This window comes from Heloderma suspectum, chromosome 4 (genome assembly GCF_057233095.1).
Source record: "Heloderma suspectum isolate Gila_16-S chromosome 4, 16-S_ref, whole genome shotgun sequence".
Classification (NCBI taxonomy): domain Eukaryota; kingdom Metazoa; phylum Chordata; class Lepidosauria; order Squamata; family Helodermatidae; genus Heloderma; species Heloderma suspectum.
The window spans coordinates 265,997,418-266,021,585 of NC_139461.1; the positions used below are offsets into that span (position 1 = coordinate 265,997,418).

At 45.4% G+C, this 24,168-nt stretch overlaps 1 protein-coding gene across 1 annotated transcript in view; it reads left to right on the forward strand.

The window, feature by feature from the left end:
• The window catches only part of LMOD1 (leiomodin 1), a 52,804-nt gene extending 36,895 nt beyond the window's left edge, over positions 1-15,909 (forward strand). The window contains exons 2-3 of the mRNA XM_084853683.1: positions 7,862-9,397; positions 10,417-15,909. Coding sequence (XP_084709809.1) covers positions 7,862-9,397; positions 10,417-10,443 — 1,563 coding nt within the window. The 3' untranslated portion in view covers positions 10,444-15,909. The remainder of the gene's footprint in view (positions 1-7,861; positions 9,398-10,416) is intronic.
• The last annotated feature ends 8,259 nt before the right edge of the window (positions 15,910-24,168 follow it).

Below are 24,168 nucleotides of genomic sequence, written 5' to 3' on the forward strand. Positions count from 1 at the left end.
ATGACATGCTCAGCAACCTACGAAAGAGCTGCTTGTGGGTTGCTCATTAAAAGCAGAAGTGGCAGGCACGTGGCTACTCTCTTCTGCTCATCCCCAATAGCCCAAGGATTGTTTAACCCATGGGCTGTTGTGTTGTGTGAACTGACCCTATGTGAAGGTATGGTTCCTGCTGCCCTTAAAGTGGCCAGTCCTGAAGAAACCCACTCCAGACCCAATGGTATTTGAAGACTATTGCCCAGTTGTGAATGTCCCTTTCTTGGGGGAAGATATTCAAGAGGGTGGTGGCAAGGCAACTGCAAGCACTTCTGCAGGATACTGATTATCTAGGCCCATTTCATTCTGGGTTCCAGCCTGATCCTGGGACAAAATCGACCTTGGTTGCCCTGATGGGTGACCTTTACCAAGAGAGGGACAGGGGGAGTGTGACTCTGTTAATTCTGCTCGATCTCTCATCAGCTTTTGATACCATTTGTAGGGATTGGGCCCAGCACCTCTGCAAAGGCACCACCAAAAGACATGGGTGCTTCAGGGTTAGCAGGGGAGGAGAAGGGTTTGCTGAAGCACCAGAAGACTAAGGGCTTCTTCACATTAGCAAAAATCCTGCAGCATTACCAGGACTTTGTCTTCCGGAGTCTTCGTGGGTTTAACGTTCGGCACAATTCATGCGCTCTCCCCCTCCCCGCTTTTGCCAGTTTCCTTCCCATATGTTTCATTTATACCACCAGCACATTGCGCTGTTTTATTGTGCGATTTTGATTTATTACAGCATTTTCAGGGTTTTATAAAATGAAATATTACATTTCATTTTATATTGAATAAAATTCATTCAATATAAATGAATAAATAAATATAAATATATAAATATAAATTGAATGAAATTCAATATAAAATGAAATGTAATATTTCATTTTATAAAACCCTGAAAATGCTGTAATAAATCAAAATCGCACAATAAAACAGCGCAATGTGCTGGTGGTATAAATGAAACATATGGGAAGGAAACTGGCAAAAGCGGGGAGGGGGAGAGCGCATGAATTTCCCCTTGAAAATGGCGGGAGAGGCATCGGAGGTTGACAAGGTCTTGAAAAGGACCCACAAACGTCTGTAAGTGAACAATCACAAGCACACCATAAATGCCTCACGTAGAGACACTCTAACAGTCCCAGAGTGGAGGTTGATCAGGTACAAGCTAATTAGTTGGAAAGAAGTCAGCCAGGGTCCTCTTCACCCATGGGAATGCCAGAGCTGGAGGAGGAGGAGTTAGAAATACGAGATCCCAGGGTGAGATGTTGGGCTAGGCAAGAGGAGAAGCGTCAATTCATGAGGTGTTCCAAAAGGCCGACCATGCAGGGAAGGTCCCTCTGGAAAGACCCACCCTAAGGGAGGGGCTTAACCAGTCATTCAGGTTGTCGAAGAGATGGCCGCAGGTGCCAGTTTTCATTTCAACTGTCTAACACAGTGCATTAACCAAAGGGAGGTGCTTGTAGCCTAAGTGGTCCTGTATTATGCAAAGATGGCTAGTGAGGTAGTACTTAGCCACTGTTTGTGGATTCCGATTGTAACCTGAGGCAGTGCTCATCTAATTGTAGTTTGCATAATAAAAGCAATCATTTTGCACTTCAACTTCTCTGATCGATCACAAAAGAGACCTGAGGCTGGGCACTTGACAACCATTGACTATGGTATCCTCCTGGATTGGCTGGATGAGTTGGGCATTGGAGGCACTGAGTTACAGTGCTTCCGGTCTTACCTGCAGGGTTGATTTCAGAGGGTAACACTGAATGACTATTCCTTGGCTCCTTGGCAATTATGTTATGGGGTTCTGTAGGGTACCATCTTGTCCCCAATGTTGTTTAACATTTATATGCAGCGGCTGGATTATTAGGGGTTATTAGGGGATTTGGAGCAAAGTGCCATCAGTATGCTGATGATACATAGCTCTGTCTCACTGTGACATCTGAATCAGAGGACGCTGTACACATCTTGGATCAGTGCCTAGACTTAGTGATGGGCTGGATTAGGGCCAATAAACTGAGGCTGAATCCTGGCAAGATGGCGGCCCTGTGGGTGAGTGGATCCCGAGTTCAGGAGATCCTGTCCTGTTCATTTCCTGTTGTGGATTGGGTTGCATTCCCTCTGGAAGATCAGGTTTGTAGTCTGGGGGTACTCTTGGATCTAACCCTGCCGCTGCAGGCCAAAGTGGCCACAGCACCTCGGAGTGCCTTCTACCAGCTTCATCTAGTGTGCCAGCTATGGTCTCTCCTGGATAAGGATAGCATGACCACAGTGGTAAAGGCACTAGTAACCTCAAGACTAGATTGCTGCAATGCACTCTATGTGGGGCTGCCCTTACGGTTGGTCCAGAAGCTGCAGCTACTGCAAAATGCAGCAGCTCAGCCGTTGTCAGGAGTTGCCTCTTTTCAGCATGTAATTCTTTTGCTGATGGAACTGTACTGGCTGCCTATTTGCTACCAGGCCACATTTTGTCATTAGTGTATAAAACCCTAAACCCTTTGGGATCAGGATATCTGAAAGAACACCTTCTCCCTTACCAGCCTGCCCGGTCACTGAGGTCATCAGATGAGATGCTCCCGGTGGTTCCACATGGACCTGCAGTCCACTTGGAGCGCACTCAGAGTAGAATCTTTAGTGTACTGGCTGGCTCCCTCTCTGTGGAACTCCCTGCCTCTTGATATCAGGCAGGCATGGAGGTTGTTTTGTTTTTGACACCTTGCAATTGCACCTTGAACCTGTTATTGAACATGGGCAGCAGCTGGCAACATAAGCACCAGTTCAAAAAAGTTATGTTTGGAGAAAAGAAGTTTCCAGGCCCGATTCAAAGTGTTGGAGCTGACCTTTTAAGCCCTAAACAGCTTAGGACCAGTCTACCTGAAGAAGTGCCTTCTCCCATATGTTCCTGCCCAATTGTTAAGATCATCTTCGGGAGCTCTTCTCTGGGTACTACCATCCAGAAAGGTTCAGCAGGTGGCTACCAGGGAAAGAGCCTTCCCTGTAGTGGCCCCCCATCTGTGGAATGCTCTTACCAGGGAGATCTGCCTGGCATTTTCACTGTATACATTAGGCTCCAGGTTAAGACCTTCCTCTTTCAGCAGGCATTTAATCTTTAATCTGTTGCTCTGATTTTTTAGCTTCACTGCTGGCTCTTTAGTATTTATTATTTTTAATGTTTTAATATTTTGATATTTTCATTAGTTATATTTATTGTGTTAGTTGTTATTTTACTTTTGTTTTGATTTCTTTAATGTTGTCGTAAGCTGCCCAAGGGCATTTGCCGGTTCTATTCAATATTTTCAATAAATAAATAAACTTTGAGTGAGGAGCTCCTTACCAGATGAATAAGATGATTTGTTAGGGCCAAACTAGAAGTGATGCCAGATGTGTCATTTCTGCATCTATTTTTGTCTTAAGCAATTAATAGAAGGAATGGAGGAGCCCAAATTTGTCAGGGCCAGGGTGCTATATTCTCTTGCAAGGGTTTAGGATGTACTTAAGGGGAAGTTCATCAGTTGGCATCATACCAGGTATGGGTCACAGTTGATACAGTCACATCAGGGATAGTCACAGAGCTTATACATTCAGGCAACCAGAGCAGAACCTCAAAGAGCTCCCACAGCCTTTCTACATAAGGCTTTTATTGTGTGCTTGTCATTGCTCACTCATAGAATAGTAGGGTTGGAAGGGGCCTACAAGGCCACCGAGTCCAACCCCCATTGAATCCAACTCATGGTAGTCTGCAGGTCCTTTACATGACATCCTCCTCCTCCCACACTTTGCAAGCATTATTATGGGTTTTTTCCTAATGAGGAAAGTCTGGTATTATTTCAAAATGCTGGAATGAGAGTCTCGTATAATTGTGCAATTCCACTATACCACAGCTAACTGAGGCAAAAGACAAGATGGCACTCCCATTCCACATACAGAAGCCAACTCAACGAGCACCTGAAATTTACTTCAATAGTGGTGACAGGTCAGCATCGGCCAGTACACCTGAGGGCAGCAGGCTAGCTTAGGAGTTGCAGAGCAAGTTGGGTAGCACACACAGCTCTTTCCTCCAATACTTCACCACTGCTCTGTAGTCATCGTTCTCCCCCACACACACATTTGCCACCTGAGACAGCTGCCTTACTCTGCCTAATGGTAGGGTCAGCCCTGTGCAAGGCTGAGGAGATGGCTGTGTGATTGGGGATTTGTCCCCCAAGTCTGAGGATCCCCAAGTCTGAGGGGATAGGGCTCCATCCTTCAGTCAGGAAAGCACAAAAGGAATGCTGTTGCTACTTGATATGGGACTGTAGGTTGTCTTTCATAAGAGCATAACGTAAGAAGAGCCAGGCTGGATTAGACCAAGGGTCCATCTAATCCAGCATTCTATTCACACAGTGGCCAACTAGCCGCCTGTGGGAAGCCCATAAGTAGGATATGAGTGCAACAGCACCCTCCCGCCCATGTTCCCCAGCAACTGGTGTACATCGTCATCCTGCCTCTGATACTGGAGGTAGCTTAGAGCCAACAGGGCTAGTAGCCATTGATGGCCTTCTCCATGAATTTGTCCAATCCCCTTTTAAAGCCTTCAGAATTGGTGGCCTTTCTGATTCAGCAGCAAACATTGCTCTGGTCCAGTTGAATGTTTTGTCAGTTTGTTTGCATTCCTGGCCAGAAAGGACTGCTCTAGATATTTAGAATTCAATTGAGCCTAGTAATCTCTTAACTAAATACAGAGATCCTTGCTTTCTCAAAATGGAGTCTGTTTATTTCCATGCATAAACAATATCTTAAGACAACCTCCGCTTAATCACAAGCTATATTTTGGGGGGCTTTCTTGGAGCAAAGCCATATAAGAGATTGCCCTTTCTGTGAATGTCCTTTAGCTAGAGGGCACATTGCAGCTGACTATGCAGATTCCAGAAACATTGGGCCCTGGCTGTGCCAGAAATGAACACTGGCGGTTGGACACTCTGGTCTTATAGGCCCCTTCCAACCCTACTATTCTATGATTCTATGAAGCCAACGAAATTCAGATCTAATATTTTGGCTTGGCTGTTTGTATACAAGACAGCCAGACTTAATGTTTGTAGACCTCCTGATTGAAATCCAAAGTGCAAGTTTATTAACCCAAGGGTTTGGTTTGAGCTGCCTATGGGTCAACTCCACACTAGAATTTAGTACATGTTATGACATCTCTCTCTGATTTTCAGCCTGGATGCCAGAATAGAGTTAAGGTTTCTCCATGAGAAATATTATGTGTACCATCATTACTGGATGTTTTGGCAGAGTACAGAGACTTCAAAACAAAGAAAGGGTGATATCCCAGGACAAAACTAGAGATTTCTGCGTATAACATGCAGGTTTTTAAAAATGCAAAAATGCATCAGCTGGTGGGCGGGGGGGGGGCGCAGCTGGTGGGCTAGGGGGGGCGGGCGGACTGATAATAAACATAATCAAAACAGGCATGGAGATGGAATTTAACCCTTTCCTCCCCTGCTGTGATCCTGAGGGGGGAAAACCCCTCCTCTGAAGGTGCTATTTGAATTGGGTGGAAATCCCCCATTAACACCTATGTTGGATTCCTCCCCCTCACCAGAAAATACCAGCTTCAGAAAAGGGATTTTCCTCAGGACCACAGTGGGGGAGGAAAGAGTTAAATTCCCTCCCCATGCCTGATCTGAGCCTCTTAATTATCAGCTTGCACAACACACAGCTGATGCAATTTGCGTTTTTAAAAACTCTGCATGCAGGGCTACATATACCAGCCTCCCCCAATCTGGTGCCCTGTAGATGAGTTGGACTACAACTTCAATAATCCTTCAGTCAGGACTAGAGATGTCGGAGAAATCTGCAATGGAATCAAATGAGTTCAGATTTATGTGAATCCAACCCTTGGATTCCGCAGTGGACCAGGTTTTCCCAAGTTGTACAGATTCTTCAGACTTGCAGACCATTTTTTAAAAAACTTTCTGGAATTTTATGCAAATTTAGTAGTAGAAAAATATGTAAAGTTAAAAAATACAAGCCAAAAATGCATATGTCCCCTATAGGCTAAAACATGAAAATATGCATTTGGGTGGGATTTGCGCATTTACACAAGTGCACATTTGCACAAATGTAAATTTATGCAAATTCAGGAGACTGGAAAAAAATCTCATTCTGTCAATGAACGGACAACAGAATGAAAGGCACCTGACAATCCGCAAAACACAGACAGAATGGATTTTACAAAATCCATACATCCCTAGTCAGGGCTATGGGAGTGTGGGGCCAGGGAGAAGCCTCTGGCTGCAGTACAAGGCACCAAGTGTTTGTAGTCCTGCTGCTCTCCTCCCAATACAACTGCTGGCCTTGCTTGGAGCAGTGGAATGAAGGCAAAGCAAACTTTGGCATCCCAGCCAGCCGCATTTCCAGGGTTGAAAGGGGAGCAGTGTGGTGCCTCAGCAAAAAAAGAGAAGATCTTTGGGAGGAAGCCTAAGTAAGCAAGACAATAAGCAGGCAAGTTCTGGGCTGACAGCTGCACGTGACGGTGGTGGAAGAGCAAGAGTCAGGACAAGGCAAGGTGTCATTCAGCCTCGGCCAGCAACCATCTCTTCTCCTGTGGGAGGAGAAGCATACTCTCCTCCTTCAGGGATGGTCAGGGACGAGGAGCGAAGACGTGTAAGGAGTGATCCTCTTGCCACAAGGCTTTTCAGAGAGAGAGAGAGAGATTGGAGGGATGATGATGGTGATGATGATGATTGCTTCTGCTTTTAGGTTAGCACTGCAGCCAGGCAGGATTCAGAGAGGGAGGGGAAGGTGAATAAGTTAATTTTCTTCAAGATCATTTGCTGTAAGCAGCTTTGGGTCTCTTTCATTGTGTGGGGCTCATTCAAACAACTTTTTATTTCTTGGGCACCTGCCCAGCTAATCAGCTTTTGGTCTCAGATTGGAGTGCACACAGACCATTTTTACTTCTCAGGAACAGCACGCAGGCCTTTTTCTGCTTCTCTGAGTGAGGAAAAGATCCTTGTTTGCTCTAATTTTGAAGTCTAGACTGCGTTTTTATTTTGTGCATCATTCAGTTCACATTGTGTTTCATTAATTACTTGAATATTTGATTTCTGTTGCCCCCTTTCGGTTTTCTATCAGGTTTTGGGTGGCTGCTGCTGCACTCTCAGTCTGGGCACATTAGAAATTAGTCATACTGTCCTTGAGCAGTGCCAGTGGCATTCAGGCTGGTTTATTTGGGGTCAGGTCTCTCTGTTTGGGGTACATTATAGTCACAGTTCATGGGCAGTGCCTGTCAGCTGCTTTATTTGGGCTCTGCTGTCTGTTTTGGAGTACATCATATTCATTCTTGAGCTCTCTGTGTCCAAGGGGATCTTCAACACTAGAATGATATTTTAAAATTCCTGTTGCCTTGTTGGGTTTTCTATTATGGTCAGGTTTTTAATGACAATTTGGTTCTCAAGTATGAATTCCATTACTTTTTCTATGAAGATGGTGAGCATGAATTCCATTACTTTTTTCTATGAAGATGGTGACTGCAGCTTTGCTCTGCACTCACCCCAACCTCACCTCTGTAAAAAGTTTTTTTTCAGGAAATACATTGTAGTGACTGCCCCACTCCCCTTCGCAGATCCCCAGATTTCTGCCCCAAGGCCCAGGGCTAATAATGCCCTGCTATGTGTATTTTAGTTAGTCAGGCTTATAACCAGGAGTTAACCTACCTTTAGAAATTGTAGCAACCCTATCTCTAGTTTTCATTTATTGTCACTTTATGCTAGTAAATAACAAACTACCCAGGGGCAAATCGAGTTTGCTGCACTGTCACTGAACTATTTTCTTATGGATATTTTAATAATTTTTTCTCCAGGAAGAGAAAGCAGCAGAGAAGAAGAAAGAAGCAAAGATTATTGAAGAAAAACATAAGGAAACTCAAAGCAGAGATCTGAAAAAAAACAGATTGTCTGACCTGGGAAAAGAAGGTGAAAAAAAAGAAACTGTCCAGAAAGCACATCAGAAAGGAAAGGATGAAACAGATAGTAATAAGAAAACTGTGCAAGTCAAAGAGGAAAAGTCCTCCAAGGATGAAAAGAAGATCTCTAAGGAGAAAGACAAAGCTGTAACAGTGGACAAAGGTACAGCGGCGAAAGTGAGAGGAGAGGAAAAAGGTACAATGGCAAAGAACAAATCAATAGAAGACAAAGGAAAAGAGGAGAAGGCAGCGAGGTTGAAGAGAGGGACTGAGAAGGATAGAAAGAGTGAAGATAAAAAAGAATCCGAAAAAACAGGAGAAAAAAATTCAACTTCAAAGCAAGACTCAGATAGAAGGAAAGAAGATAAAAAAGAACCGGAGAAAACAAGAGAAAAAAGTTTGGCTTCAAAGCCAGACTCAAAAGTTGGCAGTGAGGAGAAATCTCCAAGAGACAGCAAAGGGACTTCTGAGGCAAAAGCCTCTTTGTCAGAGCAAGAGAAAATGTTAAGGGAGACTGCTGATATCAGCCCCTCTAAATCTGCAGATGATTCTACTAGCCAGAGCAAGGAAGAAGAAGCCACCAGCATCTTTGATGAACCCTTGGAAAAAGTGAAGAATAATGACCCAGAGATGATAGAGATCAACGTCAATAACTCCGACTGCATCAACAACGAGATCCTAGTGCGCTTTGCTGAGGCCTTAGAATTCAACACGGTGGCCAAGGTCTTTGCATTGGCCAACACACGTGCTGACGATCACGTTGCTTTTGCCATCGCCATAATGCTGAAGTCAAACAAGACATTGACCAGCATAAATCTCGATTCCAATCACATCACAGGTAAAGGGATCCTGGCCATCTTCCGCGCACTGCTGCAGAACAACACCCTGACAGAGCTGCGCTTTCACAACCAGAGGCACATCTGTGGAGGGAAGACAGAAATGGAGATAGCCAAGTTGCTGAAAGAGAACACCACCCTGCTGAAACTGGGTTACCACTTTGAGCTAGCCGGGCCCCGCATGACGGTCACAAACCTATTGAGCAGGAACATGGACAAACAGCGACAGAAGCGCCTGCAGGAGCAGAAGCAAGCTCAAGAAAAGGGGGAGAAGAAGGACTTTCTTGAGGTGCCAAAGCCAGTAGGCCTCCCAGCTGGCTCACCTAAGGTTTCTCCAAAACCATCACCCAAAACATCCCCTTGGTCTTCCCCTAAAGCTGCCCCTAAGAAATCTGGAGCCCCAGATGCCCCTCCCCCTCCCCCACCTCCTCTGGCCCCTCCTCCTGCCCCTCCCCTGATCAATGAAAACCTGCGGTTGTCTCTCTCCCCGGCAACTCAGAGGAAAATGGTGGAAAAAGCTCTTCCTCCACAAGAGAAGAACTCCAGAGATCAGCTTCTGGCTGCCATTCGCTCCAGCAATGTCAAGCAGCTGAAAAAGGCAAGCAAAAGGCAATTGTGGAGGTCGTTTTGGGGTGAAGCCCTTGGAGAGGGCTTCATTAATGGCTGCACTCTTGATTATGTCAGCCTAGCATTAGTGCTTACATAGTCACACATCACCCCTCCTCCACCGCCACCTCACACCCCAGTACTACTGTGTCAGATAAAGGATATTTTCCCCACCACATGTGTGCTGAAGAGGTATAGCTCTGGGGTGTTGCTAGGTTCTGCCTGAGAAGTTTCAGGACAGGAACGAGACCCCTTGTGAGACCTAAATATTGTATTAATTTATCAGAAGTATAATATGCGAGTGATGCTTGGACCTGAGAGACTGGAAAATGAGAGCAGACAAATACTTCTAAAGCATGGTTTGTCTGCTGTAGATTTGGAAGCTCAAACCATGGTTTGGGTCCTCAACTGTGTTTCGTGCAAACCATGATCTGGTGTGACATCTGCATTGAGCCAATGTGTAAAAAATCTGTTCTCTAAAATATGTGCAGGCCACACATGTGTCTGTTTTGCCACTCATATGCATGTGGGGAAGCCAATGCATCAGCCAAGGAACTGCTCTTAACCTTAAAAGCCCTGAGTGGCCTGGGGTACAGGATCACCTGCGTGATTATTAAGATCATCCTTAGAGGCCCTTCTTCAAGTGCCTCCAGCTTTGAAGGTGAGGCAGGTGGCAATCCAGGACAGGGCCTTTTAGGTTGTAGCACACTATCTCTAGAATGCACCATCAGATGTGAAGGATGAAGGTATTTTAAATTCTAGGGCAAACCCTTTTCAAACAAGGTTCCTCCAGGGCCAATCTGAACTAGACATGATGTTAATTGCATGAATGCAATTAATGTGTACTTATTTTGATAACGTAAGTAGCAGCTGGAGGGGGGAGTTTAACCCATTCCCCAACCTGTCATGGTCCTGATGAAAATTGCCCCCCTTGAAGTTGCTATTTGCATCATCAGTGGTTGCATTTGGTTTTAGATCTTGCAATAACAAGCACCCTTATTCTTTTGGCAGGTGGAAGTTCCCAAGTTACTGCAATAGAGAATGGAATCTAGATTTCCTGGAAGGACGAGGTTGCCAAGGCTGAATCACTGTGTTTGTCTCTCGGGTGACTGTTTACATGAGAAGAACTCAGCAGGAGCGGGAGCCTGCCCTGCACTAGTCCCAGATGAGCAGTGTTCTCTATGGGATTGAATTGGATGGATGGATTGGATGGGCTGCCAAAGAGGCATTGTGTCAGGAAGAAGCAATATTTATTTTTAGTGCTTTTTAATCATGAAACATCTTTTTTTCCCTGAGAGGAGGGGTCTGCAGAAGCTCACTGTGTATCTGGGCTGTTTATCCTGCTTTCCTTGTGGGAGTTTAGAAAGTAAAGTGGCAGATACATTAAGTCTTCATGGAGGCTGTTATCTGGGGCATCCCTGCTTATCTTGCTAGTTACCAGGCAACAACACTGCAGTTACTTGCCACTAGAAATATATCCAAGAGCAAATCCACGCAGGAGCGGCAGCACCATGAGAAAGTGACCGGACCCATCTTCAGCACTGAAGGAACCCAAACGAAGCAATACCACATTCTTGCCACTTGGTTGCTAAATCTAATTGTCAGCACCACTGTCACTCTACCTGGAATATAATGCAGGAGGAGGATGGGGGAGAAATCACTGGGCCAAATTCAATTGTCCAATGTTGCTATGATCTCAAGGATTCTATTCCTCTGATAGTACAAAGACAAGCTTATATGGGCCGGGATTTCCTTTGTTCCCAGAAAAGGTGCAAAGAGCTCTGCAGGTGCCTCTCTGTGTTTTGTATATCTGTATTTAGGGCTTCTTGTGGTACCATGAACCTAGCAGTAAGCAGGCATGTGGCTGGGCAGTTAGGAAACCAAATGGATCACAGATCACTTTGCTGACGGCTGGAGCCATCTGATGCTTGCACCTCTGAAGTGAGCAGCATTATCCAAACTAGTTTTGGAACCCCTAATCTTAGAGGCCTGATGGGAGGGAAGGAGCAAGTTAAAGTTGGCCATGCTTGACAGGTGATGGCTGCTGTGTATGGAATGGAATGGAATGGGAAAGACGTGAAAGCCCAAATTTGAAAAGCTTCATGTAGCCAGGGCTCAGGGAAAACACTGCCAACTGCTTATTGACACTCTCCTGGCACTTGGGCTCCAACTGCATCACCACAGGTGAGGCAATGATAACTTAGAAGACAACACAAAACTCCTGCTTCATAAATGCCAGGGCTCTCATTTGCTAAAGACACAGCAATAGGCTTGCTTTGGGGACCAGAAAGTTTCTGTGCCAGTTCTTCTTTTAAAAATGCTAATGCTGATTTAAAGGGAAGGAAGGAATCCCAAGAGAGAGGCATTTGTGACCTGTAGGTCACTGTCTTCTAAACTGTGGTCAACAAGCCATGGCATGTGGACTAGGAGGATGCTGTGTCCTCCAACCAACCTATGTCTACAAAATTATGCATGGTGTGGAGAATGTGGATAGGCGGACATTTTTCTCCCTCTCTCAAAATGCTAAAACCCGGGGTCATCCCATGAAGCTGATTGGTGGGAGATTCAGGACAGATAAAAGGAAGTACTTCTTCACACAGCGCATAGTTAAACTGTGGAATTCGCTACCACAGGATGTAGTGATGGCCACCAATTTGGATGGTTTTAAAACGGGGTTGGACAAATTCCTGGAGGAAAAGGCTATCAACGGCTACTAGTCTTGATGGCTATGTGCTACCTCCAGTACCAGAGGCAGTGAGCCTATGTACACCAGTTGCTGGGGAACATGGGCGGGAGGGTGCTGTTGCACTCATGCCCTGCTTGTGGGTTCCTAGTCGACAGCTGGTTGGCCACTGTGTGAACAGAATGCTGGACTAGATGAACCCTTGGTCTGATCCAGCAGGGCTCGTCTTATGTTCTTATGCCAGCTATACCTCCCCGTCATTCCTCGTTCCAGCTCAGTGAAAACCCATTCATACATTATCTTTGCAGCACTAAAATACTCCCCTGTTGCTGGAGCATATACTGTACTGGTAATATATGGATATTCTGCATTACATAGGTAGCCTTGATCACAAGGGTGCTTCCCACAACAGCAACAGCAGCCCTGATGGAGGGACACCAGTGAGGGACGTATCCACATAATTCAGGCTACCTATGTTATCTAGAAAAACATCCATATGCTGCTGATTGAGCATTTGAGTCAACCCCAGGGAAGGAGCTTTGAAACAGCAAATCTGCCACAAAGGGGACATATGGAGTGGTCCTGAGAGAGGAAGAGTGACTATTGCCATCCTGTGTTTAGTGGGAATTGCTGAATCGCTGTTTTCCATCTCAAGGCCAAGAAATAGCCATTGCTTCCCCTCTAGCTGAATGACGTAGGTAATACAGACACATGCATGAACTGAGCAAGGAGCATGGAGGCTGACCTCCACACATCATATGCAGAAGAATGTATAAGAGGAGCCTAGCTACAACAGTCAGGGATGCATTATCATGATTAAAGGGACAGTTTCCTGCACATAAGGATGGATAATGGACAGAGCCATCCACAAACCAGTTCAGCTACTTGGATGTGACCCAGTGTAGTTCTCTGTGTGTACATCCAAGTACTGAGATGAACTAGTTTGTGGCTCAGGCTGTAAATTAAAAAAGACAATTATGCATTTGTATGGCTATAAGAGTTTAATATATATATGAATGGATATATCTAATATAACTCTATGGGGCAAGAGTTTAATTTCTCACTCAAACTGCCAAAGCATGTTTGCACTGAGACAGTGCCAAGTGGTGCAGGTGCAAGCAACTGGAAAGCGGTTCACTTTCCAGTCTATTTAAATCAACTTCCAAATCTGGAAACCCACTCATGGTTTTCCTGCAGCATGATAGAAACCAGCAAGAATTCACACCCAGGAACCGGTAAGGTACCTCCCCCTCCCAGGCTGCACATATTGATGTCCATCCTTCCATGAAGGACAGATGGAACTCCTATTAAATTAGAGTGCCTGGGGGATCCTTGCAACTCATCACGGCTTTTTTTCCCTTGCCAAATGAGCAAGCAAACTGTGGATAAAGGCTTCCTAATTAGTGTCCATAAAATCATAGAATCAAATGCTGAAGAGGAAGTGGATTTATATAGCAGTTCCAACAGAATAGTGTTCATTCTGTTGTAAAAGGCATGTTTTAACAATCTGGAGGAAAGCCATGCTCTTGAATAAAGTGATACTGGTTTTACATTTTTAGCACATTTGGGAAAATAGTGGTGGGTGAAATAACACAAGAGACAAATCACTTGAGCACAGGATCTCGGATGCAGACACTGCTATGGTTGCCAGCTCTGTAGCTCATGAATGTAAATCCCATTTGCAATTTGTACAAAATCACCCACACCTTCATTAATAAAGCTCACAAAATGCTGTTGATTGTGAGTAATGGAACATTCTGAGGCGGGGGGCAATGAATAACTTTAGACCTGCTGCAAGTATGTGCAAAAAGGGACGTCTTTGTGGATGTGTCAGCTGGAACCCATCTTATGCACCTGGCATCATGTTTTGAATACCCTACAAGCTAGTTCATGGCTATTCCCATTTTACAGGTGGGCAGCTCTAATGACTTTCTTGTAGTTATATGACTAATCTGACCACTGAATCCAGGTTTCTTAGTTTCAGGTCTCCATCCCCTGGCTCATACTGGCTCGAATAGCTGAGAAAATAAGTGAAGAGTTGATTCCTATATAAACAGTGAGCAGAGCATGGCAGAAACTTAAGATCATCTGCAGCCAGGATGAGACATTTCTGTTTGTGTACAAACACAAGCCCACCATGCACTCTTGAGTGTGCTGGGCACTGTGCCAGGGAAGAGTATCTTCTCCCTCCTGTTGCTGCCAGTTCAATGGGTTGCATGCCAGCTCGGCGCAGAAGTCAATCACTGCTGAGGGTCTGGCTGACTCCAGAGGCAGCTGAATAAGGCTTCTTAGAGTCTGGAGAAATGTCTATATTTGGGCATTTTGCATAGACTAGCCCAAGCAAAACTTCATTCCTTTGCTCTTCCTAATAGTGGGAAACCTTCCAGCTCCCCAGAACGGCCAAGAAGAAGAGAAAACAAGGCCTAGCAACTCCTCAGCTGCTAGTCTACACTCACAGAAGCCCCCCAGCCACCCTTCCCGCCTTCCCTCAGCTGGTGCGGCTTCCACCTGTGGTTCTCCTGTTATTGCCATCATGTTCTTTGCCATCTACCATCTACCATTACACAGACAGGTGTCCTCTGTTCTGTGGGGACCCAGCTGACCCTCTGCCATCACAGGCGCCCCTTAATGTCTGTAAGTTAGTGCTGCATTGCAAACTGTCCCACAGGTGGAAGATGAAAATAGAAAAGGAGGGCAAGTGGCTCATAATGCGCAAGCAAAGGAAGAGATTGCTTTCATAATATCTGGTTGCACAACCCTCCCAAAACTATATATTTAAAGGCTTCATTTGCCAACAACCTAGAAAGCAATTGTTTGTCTGTAGAAATACTCAGTATGGGTCTGCATGATTTTCAGTGGCTTAAAATTGACAAAGATCTACTAAACCCTGAAGGAGTGTGTGGGAGGGTGATTTCTGCTAATCCCTCCTTCCTCCTACACCCCCCTGTGTGTCCTGGAAATCTGCTCTGGAGGGTTGGGGGACCCTCCAGATCAACATAAGAGGTGGCAATGTGAGGAACTGCAGAGGGAAGGTAGAATCACAGAATCATAGAATAGTAGGGTTGGAAGGGGGCTACAAGACCATCGAGTCCAACTCCCTGCTCAGTGCAGGAATCCAAGTCAGAGCATCCCTGACAGATGGCTGTCCAGCCCCGTCTTGAATAACTCCAGTACGGGAGAGCCCACCACCTCCCTAGGTAATTGGTTTCATTGTCGTATTGCTCTAACAGTCAAGAAGTTTTTCCTGATGTTCAGCAGGAATCTGGCTTCCTGTAACTGGAGCCCATTATTCTGTGTCCTGCACTCTGGCATGATCAAGAAGAGATCCTGGCCTTCCTCTCTGTGACAACCTTTCAAGTACTTGAAGAGTGCTATCATATCTCCCCTCAGTCTTCTCAAGACTAACATGCCCAGTTCTTCCAGTCTCTCTTCACAGGGCTTTGTTTCCAGTCCCCTGATCATCTTTGTTGCGCTCCTCTGAACCTTTTCCAGTTTGTCTGCATCCTTCTTCAAGTGTGGTGCCCAGGACTGGACACAGTACTCCAGATGAGGCCTAACCAGTGCTGAGTAGAGGGGAACTAATTCCTCCCGGGATTTGGAAACTATGCTTCTATTAATGCAGCCCCAAATAGCATTTGCCTTTTTTGCAGCCATATCACATTGTTGGCTCATGTTCAGCTTGTGATCTACAACAATTCCAAGATCCTTCTCGCTTGTAGTGTTGTTGAGTCAAGTATCCCCCACCTTGTAACTGTGCATTTGGTTTCTTTTTCCTCGGTGCAGAACTTGGCATTTATCCCTATTAAATTTCATTCTGTTGTTTTCTGCCCAGCGTTCCAGTCTATCAAGATCACTTTGAATTTTGTTTCTGTCTTCCAAGGTATTAGCTATCCCGCCCAATTTTGTGTCATCTGCAAATCTGATCAGCATTCCCTGCACCTCCTCCTCCAAGTCATTAATAAAAATGTTGAAGAGCACTGGGCCCAGGACTGAGCCCTGCAGTACCCTGCTCGTTACCTCTCCCCAGTTTGAGAAGATCCCATTGATAAGCATCTTTGAGTCTGATTGTGTATCCAACTGTGGATCCAGCTAATAGGTAGAATTGGTGAAAACAGTCTCCCCCTACCCCCCGCACTTCTTTTTTCCAGGGGGTGGGTGGCTGTGCTGGATCTCAGTCTGTTCCATGAAAAGCAAAAGCCCTTCTGTTCACAGAACAGCCTGTCTGCATCCAACCCATTGTGTCACACCAAATCTCATCCTTGCATGCTATAATTTCTTAAACAGTTGCATATTTTTGCAAAAGCTGTGGAATCCAGCACAAAAATATCATCTGATATTGTCCCAGACAAAGAGGTAAACTTGGACAGAATTACATAATATTAGGCACAGATTTAGTGCACCACAGCCATTAATATATTCGTTCAAGCCAGTGTACTAGGGCTCAGTCAGCACCGGAAATTTTCAAACCAAGAATGCAACCCTGGAAATAATAAATGAAGCAATAACAAAGCAGGGTGTCTCTGAACATATGCAGAATGCAGTTCTGCCACCAGTAACTACCACCTGCCCAAACACATCTGGGACTAAGAGGAATGTTTCCAGGTCAGAGCACATAGTTTCCAGGTAAGCTTGACTCCTAGGCAGTGGAGGCTGGTGGCTCCAATATCAGTGGGGTGGTGAATCCACTCCGGGTTTCAGTCAGAACTCTAAAGGAGCTATCCAAGGCACAAACCTATCCACTGTCCTCGGAGCCACCAGCCTCCACCGACTCCTTGCATCTTTGGGTTGGATCCAGGAACTGCCTTCCATGAGATGGAGGGCTCCGCTTGTAGAAGGGGCCTCTGCTCAGTTTTGGGGGATCTCTCCTTCCACACACACACACCATAACTCAACCCATTCAGCAGGGTCTCCTGACTCTCTGGGCCAGTTTGCAGACACAAGGCTGGTTAATAAGCCGCCGTGGCTTATTAACCACCCTCGTGTTGTGTGAACTTGGTCACAACCGTGTAACATTTTCAGGGGGCTGGAGGATCTGCTGTGGGAAAGAAGAGGTGGGGAAGTCCACTTCCACCAACACAGTTGACCCAGTGTAAATCTGGATCCATCCATTTTATTTCTATCATTTGAGCAGTGGTTACCTTCAAACACCATGGCTTAATTCCCTTCTGTGATCATGAAAATTGGGAGATTACTGGGGCGGGGAGGGGGGGGGGATAAAAATTTCCCAACCAACAACATATTGTTCCTCATTGTAATGCAAAGTATTTTAGGGTGGCTTGGTCTTGAATGGGTAATTCAGACCCATTAGCTTTACAAAAAAAAACATCCTGGTGGAGATGAAATCTGCTAGAACTGATTTGTTGACATGGTTCAACTCGACTGCCTATATTTTGGAACTCTCCAGGGGTGTGTGGATATGGCAACTGGCATGATGAGTGCCTCAAAATTTACCACTACACCACTGCTCATTCCTTAGATATAGGCCCGGTTCACACGATCATGGCGAGGAAATAAGCCATAGTAGCTCCCCGCCCGCCACTGTGTGCTAAGTCTGGATTCAACCCATTATATATCATCACTGGCATGGATTCTGTCCATTTTGCTTCAAAATCTGTGATTTCCTTACTGCAAAGATCTTTTCCCTCCATACTGTCACTATGTTACCATGTATCCTGTTCTCCCTTCCTATGCATATGGAAAACTCAGCTCCATCACATGCACACACCTATTGGCACAATAGGCTATTACCACTAACCAGTAGGGATCAAGTTAGTCATTCATTTATTCATTCAAATAGAGCTGGATGGGTAACCTCTGCAGGTGGATTAGGCCCACGGGCCAGAGGTCTCTATCCCTGAAACAGGTCCTTGGGGTGGCTCATGACAATTAAAACTATTCAACATCTAAAATATGAAGGACGAATACAAAAAAATTACAGCCACACAGTGAAATATACAGGAAAAATAAATATACAATATACATACAAAAGGGCAGGACCACATCTAAAAGCTTTCCCAGAAAAGGATGGTTTTTGATATCCTTTTAAAGGGAACATAGGAAGCTGCCTTATACGAACTCAGACCATTTCATCCATCTAGCCCAGTACTGGGCTAGATGGCAACAGCTCTCCAGGGTTTGAGGCAGGAGTTTTTCCAGCCCTACCTGGAGATGCCGGGGATTGAACCTGGAGCCTTCTGCGTGCAAACAATGTGTGAACCTGGTGTACCTCTCTAGGTCACAGGTAGTTGTAAAAACTCAGGGCAGGGGGTAATTGGGAAATGGGCAGAAATTAGGGGAATATTTTGGCCAGCTTCTTTTTCATGCACCTTCTCTTGGAGAAAAGAGTAGTAGAAAGACAGATGTTAATTATCAACAGTTGAGGAATACAATCACTGGTGGCAGAGGCAAAACAATGATGTTGCCTTTGCCAGTTCTAGCACATGGGTCAGCATGGCCAAAATTAGAATGTCTTCCCTCCTGTGCCAGCGATCTGGAATAGCTATCATCCATCATTATCTAGACTGAGTACTACTAGATGAGGTCTATATTGCACAATCACCATGCCTCATTCATGGAATTTAATGGGGGAGGGGTGGGGGTCCTGACAGAGGCGGCCCAAGACATTTTGCTGCCTGCGGCGAAGGACAAGATGGTGCCTCCTCCCACTGCAGCAAGCTAGCTCAGGGGTTCAGGGCAGGCCACATGGCCCCACAGCGCTCTCCTCTAGCACCTTGCTGCCACCTCTCAGTATTTGCTGCCTGAAGTGACTGCTTCATATTGCCTAATGGTAGGGGTGGCCATGTGTCCAAACATTGTCGTCCTCTGTTTGTAACCCTCCTGTGTTTTCCCACCACTTCTTCCATCTTTTTAATTTCCACACACACAAAAAGCTATTAAGGAGGAAAGGACCAAATAGCTGCACAGTGTATTTTGACTGGTAGCGCTAGGAGTCCTCCGTCTGGAAGCACCCCTAGTATTTTAATTTTGCAGGCCTGCATTGAAATGATGGGGAATAGCCTGGTGCCGAGGGTGCTTCCAGATGAGGCTTAATCATGTAACTGCCCTGCCTCATTCATGGAATTTTACAAGGGTGTCTCTGTGTGTATTCCAGATGACATTGTCTTCCAGTTGTAACCCTCCCGTGTTTTCCCACCACTTCTAATTTCTTATTTTTCTTAATTTCCTTTTAAAAAAAACATTAAGAAGAGAAAGATGGAATGGCTGTACCATGGATGCTTCCAGACAGAGTGTTGTGCATTAGAAGGCATTGTGCAGCTCTTCCTCCTTTTGTTTCTTAGGCTTACCTGGGAGTAAGTCCCATTGAATTCAGTGGGACTTACTTCTGAGTAAACATGCATAGGATTGCACTGTTAACATATTTTCAGCAGTACGAAAAAAGATGGAAGAAGTAGGAGCTCTCCATCTGGACACTTAGCTTTAAGCTCAAGTAATACAGCTGTGCCCTCATGTGGTCAGATTTTTAACCTCACATGCTCAAGTAAAGAGACACTGACCTGGTTCACGATTGCCACAGCTTAAACAAGCCAGGGTGGTTTGCTTAAGGGTGGCGCATGCCAGGCATATGTTGGGTGCGATTTGAATAACCCGGATGCGACTTGTTGTGTCACCCGAACCCAGGTGACATGTCTTGTTGGAGGGTTAAGCAATCCTCAAACAATCCATGGGCTGTTGTTGGGTTATTTGAGGGTTGTTTAAGCCTCCAAGAAGCCATCCCATCCAGGTTTGGATGACACAATGGGCAGTGATTATTCAGATTGTGCCCGGCATGCACCCGGCACACACTGCAGCTTAAACACGCTATTGTGGTTTTTGGAAGCCGCAATGAATGATGGTGCAAACTGGCCCATTGTCATTCTTAATTTTGCTGGGTAATGCAGTTTCAGAAAATACAGAACTGGATTTGCTGAGGTATTTAGCACTTTTAATGTGTTTTTACGGCATGATCCAAGCACAATTAAGCCCTTTTAAACACATGCTTAAGACTACCTTTGAAATCAGTGGGACTTTAAGGTGGCAATCTTATATGCACACTTGCTTGGGAATAGGTCCCACTGAAAATTTTTGATTAGAGGAGAAGCACAGAGGGAGGCAGTGTTTAACCTTTGGTTGCAATCCTATGCATGATTAGACAGAAATAAGGCCTACAATTCCCAGCATTTCCCAGCATGCTGGCTGCTATGAGTTGTAGGACTTTTTTCTTTCTAAACATGCATGGGAATGCATCCTAAGTAACTTATGTACAATACCCAAAACAGCTCTAAAACTATTTTAAAGAGGAGAGCTGACCACAGGTCTTCCATGTTACATGTGGTTTGGTCATAAGGTGACACGGCACCCTACACACACTTACCTAAGAATAAGTTCTATTGAATTCAGTGGGACAGTTTCCAAGTAATAATGCATGCAATCAGGCTGCCCATATAAGAATCTGATCACAACCGTCAGGTGTTATATGTTGGCTGAAGTAGGGTTCTCTAGTATCCTATTTTGGCAAGTACCCCTTACAATATTCTTTCCAATGCATAGTAGAGACACCAGGTACACTTGTTTTAAGTCAGGGCTGGGGAATGTGTAGCTCTCCAGATGTTGTTGGACTCCAACTCCCATCAGTACCACCCAGCAGGGCCAATAGAAGGGGATGATAGGGGAGGAATAAGCTGAACCCTGACAAGAAGGGGATGATAGGGGAGGAATAAGCTGAAGCTGAACCCTGACAAGAAGGGGTGGAATAAGGGGAGGAATGAGCTGAAGCTGAACCCTGACAAGAACGAGGTACTTTTGGTGGGAGACAAGAGGAGGTTGGGGGATGTTGACCTGGTGTTGAATGGGGTACAGCTACCCTTGAAAGACCAGGTCCGCAGCCCGGGGGTCATTTTGGACTCCCAGCTGTCCATGGAGGCTCAGGTGTCAGCTGTGAGCCAGACAGCACTGTATCAACTCCATCTGATATAGTGGCTGTGCCCCTTCCTTCCCGACCATCTGCTCCCATCGGTAGTACATGCCCTGGTCTCCTCTCATTTAGACTACCGTAATGTGCTGTATGTGGGGTTACCCTTGAAGACGGTTCGGAAGCTACAGCTGGTACAGAACGCGGCGGCCCGCCTGATTAAAGGCAGCCGCCGGCAAGATCACATCACCCCAGTGCTGAAGGAGTTGTACTGGTTACCAGTTGTTTTCCGGGCCAAATTCAAGGTGTTGGTTATGACCTTTAAAACCCTATATGGTTCCGGCCCAGCCTATCTTAAGGAGTGCCTCCAGCAACACCAGACAGGCCACTTAACAAGACCAGCCTCGGATGGCCTTCTCTATGTCCCATCAGCCAGGACAGCTAGACTGGTGGGGACAACGGAGAGGGCCTTCTCTGTGGTGGCCTCCACTCTGTGGAACTCCCTCCCTAGGGAACTCCGCCATGCCCCCACTTTAATGAGCTTCCGCTGCGCATTAAAAATGTGGTTGTTCAGGCAGGCATTTGGGATGGGTTAGGGTTTTTCAGAAAATGTTTTTACTGTAGAATTTTATTGTTTTAAACTGTTTTATTATATAATTTGTACATCACCCAGAGTGGCTGGGTGACCAGCCAGATGGGCGATTAATAAATTGAAATGAATGAATGAATGAATGAATGATGAGAGTTGTAGCCCAACAACACCTGGAGGGCCACAGGTTCCCCACCTGTGCTTTAAATGGAGTAGAAAGTGACATGAAAAGTACATTAGGAGTCCAGTGGCTTGTAGAAAAGCTTTTGGAAACTTTCATATCAAAATGCACATTTACCTTCCCACTTAAAAATCCTGAATTAACTAGATCCAGAGAAGGGCAACCAAAATGATCAAGGAGCCGGAGCAACTCCCCTGTGAGGAAAGGTTATGTTTGGGGCTTTTTTTGGATTAGAAAAATGGTGAGTTAAGGGTGGGGGGACATGATAGAGGTGTATAAAATTATGCATGGTGTGGAGAACGTGGATAGGGTGAAGTTTTTCTCCCTCTTTCATATTACTAGGACCCGGGGGTCATCCTGTGAAGCTGAATGGTGGGAGATACAGGACAGATAAAAGGAAGTACTTCTTCACACAGCATAAAGTGAACCATGGAATTTGCTACCACAAGATGTAGTGACGGCCACTAATTTGGATGGCTTTATAAGGGCATTAGACAAATTCACAGAGGATAATGCTACTGGTCATGATGGCTATATATTACCTCCAGTATCAGAGGCAGTATGCCTCTCAATACTAGTTGTTGGGGGACATGAGTGGGAGGGTGCTATTGAATTCATGTTGTGGGCCTCCGTAGGCATCTGGTTGGCCACTCTGCAAACTGAATGCTGGACTAGATAGGCCTTTGGTCTGATCCAGCACAGCTCTTCTTATGTTCTTATTTTGTAATTTGTTTTGTTGTTTAGATGCTACCAATCTATGTATTTTTCACTGTTGTTGTTGTTTATTCGGTCAGTCGCTTCCGACTCTTCATGACTCGATGGACCAGCCCACGCTAGAACTTCCTGTTGGCCGTTGCCACCCCCAGCTCCCCCAAGGTTAAGTCTGTCACCTCCAGAATATCATCCATTCATCTTGCCCTTGGTCGGCCCCTCTTCCTTTTGCCTTCCACTTTCCCTAGCATCATCATCTTCTCCAGGGTAACCTGTCTTCTCATGATGTGGCCAAAGTACTACAGTTTTGCCTTTAATATAATTCCCTCAAGTGGGCAGTCTGGCTTTATTTCCTGGAGTATGGACTGGTTTGATCCTCTTGCAGTCCAAGGCACTCTCAGAATTTTCCTCCAGCACCACAGTTCAAAAGCATCTATCTTCCTTCGCTCAGCCTTCCTTATGGTCCAGCTCTCGCAGCCATAGGTTACTCCAGGGAATACCATTGCTTTAACTATGCGGACCTTTGTTGTCAGTGCGATGTCTCTGCTCTTCACTATTTTATCAAGATTTGTCATTGCTGTCCTCCCAAGAAGTAAACGTCTTCTGATTTCCTGGCTGCAGTCAGCGTCTGCAGTAATCTTTGTGCCTAGAAAGACAAAGTCTGTCACTGCCTCCATGTTTTCTCCCTCTATTTGCCAGTTATCAATCAAGCTGGTTGCCATAATCTTGGTTTTTTTGAGGTTTAACTGCAACCCAGCTTTTGCACTTTCTTCTTTCACCTTTGTCATGAGGTTCCTCAGCTCCTCCTCGCTTTCAGCCATCAAAGTGGTATCATCTGCATATCTGAGATTGTTAATGTTTCTTCCAGCAATTTTAACTCCAGCCTTGGCTTCATCAAGCCCAGCACATCACATGATGCGTTCTACATACAGGTTGAATAGGTAGGGTGAGAGTATACAACCCTGCCGTGCTCCTTTCCCAATCTTAAACCAGTCCGTTGTTCCATGGTCTGTTCTTACCGTTGCTACTTGGTCGTTATACAGATTCCTCAGAAGGCAGACAAGATGACTTGGTATCCCCATACCACCAAGAACTTGCCAAAGTTTGTTATGATCCACACAGTCAAAGGCTTTAGAATAGTCAATAAAACAGAAATAGATGTTTTCTGAAACTCCCTGGCTTTCTCCATTATCCAGTGGATATTGGCAATTTGGTCTCTAGTTCCTCTGCCTTTTCTAAACCCAGCTTGTATATCTGGCAATTCTCGTTCCATGAATTGCTGGAGTCTACCTTGCAAGATCTTGAGCATTACCTTACTGGCATGTGAAAGAAGTGCCACTGTTTGATAGTTTGAACATTCTTTGGTGCTTCCCTTTTTTGGTATGGGGATATAAGTTGATCTTTTCCAATCTCTTGGCCATTCTTGTGTTTTCCAAATTTGCTGGCATATGGCATGCATCACCTTGACAGCATCATCTTGCAAGATATTAAACAGTTCAGCTGGGATACCGTCATCTCCTGCTGCCTTGTTATTAGCAATGCTTCTTAAGGCTCATTCAACCTCACTCTTCAGGATGTCTGGCTCTAGCTCACTGACCACACCGTCAAATCTATCCCCGATATTATTATCCTTCCTATACAGATCTTCCGTATATTCTTGCCACCTTTTCTTGATCTCTTCTGCTTCTGTT